Source organism: Lycorma delicatula, chromosome 13 (genome assembly GCF_047948215.1).
Source record: "Lycorma delicatula isolate Av1 chromosome 13, ASM4794821v1, whole genome shotgun sequence".
Classification (NCBI taxonomy): domain Eukaryota; kingdom Metazoa; phylum Arthropoda; class Insecta; order Hemiptera; family Fulgoridae; genus Lycorma; species Lycorma delicatula.
This window is the reverse complement of record NC_134467.1, coordinates 51,739,284-51,744,968: the sequence shown is the minus strand read 5'-3', so window position 1 is coordinate 51,744,968 and position 5,685 is coordinate 51,739,284. Positions and strand designations below refer to the sequence as shown.

The 5,685-nt window shown below is 42.1% G+C and overlaps 1 protein-coding gene across 1 annotated transcript; it reads right to left on the bottom strand.

The window, feature by feature from the left end:
• Positions 1–2,689: 2,689 nt before the first annotated feature.
• LOC142333605 (uncharacterized) lies at positions 2,690–3,529 on the bottom strand. The gene has a single exon (XM_075380926.1). It carries the CDS (start codon positions 3,527–3,529, stop codon positions 2,690–2,692), a length of 840 nt encoding a protein of 279 aa, XP_075237041.1.
• Between the last annotated feature and the right edge of the window lie 2,156 nt (positions 3,530–5,685).

The following is a 5,685-nucleotide window of genomic DNA, read 5'->3' as shown; positions in this document are numbered from 1 at the left end:
CGGGTGTCGTTGCTAATGCTGACGATGGTCTCCTGCTTGACGAGGGAGGCTCGTGGAAGGAGGTTGAATTCCAAGCCGCTATAATATGCAGGAAACACAAGGTCATCAATATAAGACATCGTTTAGCTGGGTGAAGACCATGATCATGCACCTCAAAGAACGTTTGGCTATGAGGCGGCCAGTCCATGTATCGATGTTTTGAAAACGTCGAAAAGTCCTCTTAGAGACACTTATTAGGGGATCATTTTTTCTCATTTTTCTGACTTCCTGTTCGTCCCAGACCAAAACCCCTCCGGATCTTCACCGATCAAAGCCGCCGCTTTCTGCTGACATCAAATCCAAAAATTTCAACTCCCCAAAAATATTTTCACCATGTCAAATCGTTGCGTTTCATGCCATTTCTGAGCTATCCGATCCCTGACTTAATATAGCCCACCCAAAAAAAATATGAACGACAAGATTTGGCCTGTTGAAGATTTTTTTGTGTGGTTGTAATTTTTGGGGTTTTATGGATTTGGGGTCAGGAGATAGCCCAGGCCCGGATCGTTGGGACGAATAGGAAGTTGGGTCGTATGGGACAAATAGGAAGTCAGAAAAAGTGATCCTCCTTATAAGTGTCTCTGTGAGGACTTAGAATATATTTAGTGTTTAAGATATCGATACGTCAACTCGCCGCATGAACCTTTAGCTCGAGTATCGTGCATGATTCAGTGGCTTGGAATTCACCTTCCTCTCACGAGCCTCCCTCGAACAACAGGAGACCACCGTCAGCCAAGTTGTAGTCTTCTAGGTGAGTTCTGACTATATTAAGGTGTCTAATCTTAGGGCAGGTAGTTTACTGACTTCTCTTCTTGTAAGGCAAATTAATTTGTAGATGCTCAACGTTGGTTCAGATGCCCCCAGTTTGGACATACAGCGCAACTGTGTAATCTTCTTGTGGTAGGGTGCTTCCAGTTTGATAAGAATTACTCTCCCGTTATGATTGGTTAAAAAACAAAGAATACAATTGGTTGGAATTTTGTGCCCCATAATGATAAGATTTATTTTTTCCTCTCTACGCCCCTGGGCCGGTCCGACTTGGTGGTATTGCGCCAGCCAGGGGAGTGTCTGTTATACTCTAACAGGCCTTCCCACCTACCGGCATGGTAGATTGGCCTGCGGTCAGCTCTTTTGAGAGTCTCTGTATTTTATGCCCTTTTTTTTTTGACACCACGCCATACCAAGTGCGTCGTGGCATGGTGTCGAGTCTTTACTTAAATTTTTATAATTCCTATCTCTCCCCTGAAGTCCTCAGCGGCTCATCAAGACCGGCACACCTCAGCATGTCGACTCACCGCTGAGGCTGTCCACGCTTCCCTAATCTTGCTAATGCCCACTGTTTCTCTCATCTGTATTCTGTGAAATTACTTGTCTTACAAAAACGACAACTTTTTTCCAGTTTGTTTCACTGTTAAGCATCTATTCGATTATTTCAGGTGGAGTTTTTCCATTAATAGCCTCATTGTTTCTTAGTGAAGTCCACCTATGACATACCAGAATCGTGTGTTCAACATCATCCAGTTCCTCACAGTACATACATTTGGGTTCCTCCCTTCTGCACGCTTTATTTAAATAACTATTGAAACACCCATGTCCTGTGAGGAACTGGGTAACATTATAGTCAGTCTCTCCATGACATCTTGTTATCCAGTGTTGTATTTCCGGTATCAGTAATTTAGTCCATCTAGCAACACCATCCTCCATCTACCTTTTCTGCCAGGTGTTATTTATGTCGTTTCTGACCTCATTTTCCCCTCATCCTTGAGTCCTCTCGACTTGATGTCTTGCAATCAAATCAGTTGAATTGGCCAATCAATACACAGCGTTCAAACTCTTTATCATTCTCTCTGCGCTCAAGCATATGTTTGACACGTACTCCGTGAAGCGGCAGTTTCTTTGTAGTGTAACTCTTAAATATTTCAGAGTTTGTACCTCTGAAATATTATTCCCATTAATGTGGATATTTACTGGCTCCATCACTCTTTTGCCTGTTGGTCTGATATATTTACATTTCTCCACAGATAGCACGAGTTCTCTAGAAACCATCCATTCACTAATTATTTCCAATGCTGAATTGGCATTTAGGAGGCTCAGGGGTCTAAATGCCAAATGTCCATCCTCACCTGTGTTTTTAGGTAAGAATACCACCCTGGCCTCCTTCCAACACTTTGGGAAGTTCCTATTGATCAGCCCATGACTGGCCACCTCAAGCATTTCCCACGGAGCTTTTTTTATTAAGCCCTTAATCAATGCCGCAGGGATTTGTTTATTGGGTCCTGGACTTTTATTTTTGCTAATTTATTACAGCGCATTGTAATTCTGATATAGCGAAGCGTCTACTATCACACTCTGTATAGTTAGTTTCTTCCATCACCGTACTGGGGAACAGCCTAGATATTTATTGCTCAGCCTGCTCCTTAGAGAGGATGGGAAGACGTCTGCCAAACATCTTTGTTATTATCTTGTAGGCTTGTCCCCATGGATCACTGTCCAGCTCTTCACATAGTCTGGTCCAGTGATACCTTTTTTCTTTCCTGATCGCTCTATTGAGGGATCTTCTGGCCTCTATATATCTAACTGATGCCTCTTGGTAGCTCTGACCTCCTGCTACTCTAAGCCTTTGTTTTATTCTCCTTTGTGTTTGCAATATCTATCTTAAGTACGCTATCTCTGCAGTCCACCAATACACTGTGCACTTCCTCACTCCGTTACGTGACTCTCTGTCCATCTCTTGTTTAATTATATTTGACAGAGCATCTAGCGTATGATGTTCTAATGCTATTAGCCTAGTAGCTGTTCTATCGGTGATCGAATCTAATTGATCAGCTGTAAATCTTGGCGGAGGAGGTTGAGCTCTGCTTCTGAAATTGATATCATTTAGGCTCAACGTTGTGGCATAGTGGTCGCTAGCTATTTCCTCAGGAAGGACTCCCCAGCTCCACTGTTCCCTTTTCCATCTATTATCCAAAATTGTCAGATCTAGAATCGAGGTATGTCCTCTTGCCTCATAGGTAGGTGTGTCATCATTTACGCAATGACAGCCAACAGTCTCCATCAGTTCAGTCAAGAGTTCTCCTCTTCTATTCGTATGTTGACCGCCAGCCGCCACCATCTTACTGTTGAAATCGCCCAACATGATGATCCTTTTGTCCGTGTTGAGAACCACATTTTGTAAGATGTCAAGAAATCTTACAAATTCACTATGATTCACATTGGGCGACACAACATACGTACCTACAATCAAAACAAAGGCCGTCTCTACCGCCACTATGTCTTTTCCCCTGAATTTAAGCCTCCACGCTAATCTGCCACTGACATCTCTGAATGCGACATCTCCCTCCGTATCAGTGTTCCAGCCAGTTCTTGCAGCCTCGTACACATTCGGTTCTGTAATAACGAGGAAATCCACGTTCTTTTCCGCAACCAGTCTAGTGACAAGACTGTGAGACAGCATACTTCTATTGACATTAGCCAGTAACGCTCTAAGCATTTATGCTTTTGTTGCACTGCCAAGCCCCTGTTCGATGGTTATTGCTACTGCAGTTTAGACATCTTTTAGGCTCCTGACAGTGTGCAATCATATGTCTCCTTCCGCCACAATTAAAACAGGTCGATCCTATCAGGTCCTTTACATTTGTGTCTCCTATGACCTGTTTCCAACAGCGATAACATCTGTCTTCGTCCTCTCTAATGTACGCTAGGCAATTAACCCAACCGATCCGAATACGCTGCTCAACCATTTTGCAGGCCGCTCTGTACGATGTGATTACTGTGACATTTTTAGTTTCTCTAAAGCCAAATCTGATGGAGGAGATCTTTACCTCTTCACCTATTCTATTCATGATAGCTGCCATGATTTCTTGTTCTGAAGAGCCTGTCTCCACATCCCTGACATGTACTACTGTCTCATGCCAGCCCTTGTTTTTAAATCAACATGCAGGTCAGCAGCCTTATCTCTCAACTTATCTGTAAATTCAGCTGCTTTCTGCGCGCCTTATATCCTGACTAATAATTCCTCATTACGTCCCTTTCGGAGAGATATCACATCATTAATTTCTTCATTATTTACTGCTGACTTCATAGTCTTGAGCAGTTCGGTATACGATTTACCGGCACAACACAACACAACACAATTGTTATCAATTTATTTTGTGTTGTGGCATGCTATGTTTGAGTCCGTCACATGTGTTAGGCATGAATACTATCATGTCTACAATGAAGACCCCCCTCCACATGAAAATAACATTTGGTGATGAGACGAACAAATCAAAGAAACATCCTGACGCCGTAAAGGAAGACACCCTCTGCCACCCCCTCCGTTCCGAGCCCTCATGGGCTTTACCAGAGGTCATCTTTGAAACCTTGGCTTTTGACATATTCCAGTCTGCCTTGGCCAGGATGCCACCAATGCAAATGCCATTGGTGACATTCCCATCTGTGTGCTACTAATTAATGAACTCAAAACAAAAACACATCTCACCGAGTCTTAAGTAAAACTGATAGTACCTAACTAACAAAGGAAATTAACTACCTACTACCTACTTATAGAAGGTAAAAGTGATTTCAACAAGCTACATGAAACATAAAAATATTACACGGAACAATAACAACACAGTAACATTGAAATAAAACAAAACAATGAACACGAACAACAAAAACATAATTTATAAAACAAAACATCAACAAAAATAGAATAAAAGAGAAATCCAAGCAGAGCTCTAGATTCCCTCAGCAATCCTTTCCTTTGTTAAGTACACTACAAAACTCTCCACTATTGCCCATTCAGCCTGGATCCTCCAGTTTATATGGAGATCCAACGCCGACTCGGTAAGATCAAACCAACAGATTGTCTCTGTACGCATTAACTCGTATTTTGAGTAGTTACAAAGAACATGGTAGATGTCGACCAATAATCCACACTGAGGACATCCCAGAATCTACCAGGTCAAATTTCTGCAATCTGTCTAAAAGCACCATGGCGTCCAATATTTATTAGGGTGCACCCAAGAGGCGTCCCACAAACCAGCAACATTTAGAGATAGATTATGCATATAACGGCCACCATCTGTCACATCCCACCTGATATGCCACAAGGGATTGCCATGTTGTTCAATTTCTCGAACTTTATCCGAAGTCAACTCCCTAGACTTCTTAGCAACATACTGCTGCTGCTTCTCGGACGCAATCAATGTTTCACACCTGCAATCAGGCCAGTCTAATGAAGCAAACATCCACGATGGCCAGCAGTATCTGATGAAACAATTGAAGCAACGTGAAAAGTTTCTTGCATAGCCTGAAGAAATCCATGTGGAAGTGTTCTAGGCAGTTGGGCATTCCTAAATAACTGCTTGCAATGTGTTAAAAAGACAGTTACGTTTCACTGCATACAGTATTTAGGTGTTAAAATAATTTTATCGACAGGAAAAAGTGAAACGATTTGATTTTGCTGTAGATATTCGGGATAGGTTAAAGCAGGATGATGATTTTTAAACAAGTTCATTTTCAGTGATGAGGCTCGGTTTCATGTTTCTTGACGACTACTTTGGCATAATGTTCATATATTTAGGGTTCTGAACATCTATATACCATTATTGAACATCAGCGTGGCAGTGAAAAATAAATATGTGGTGCACTATTGGAGGAGAC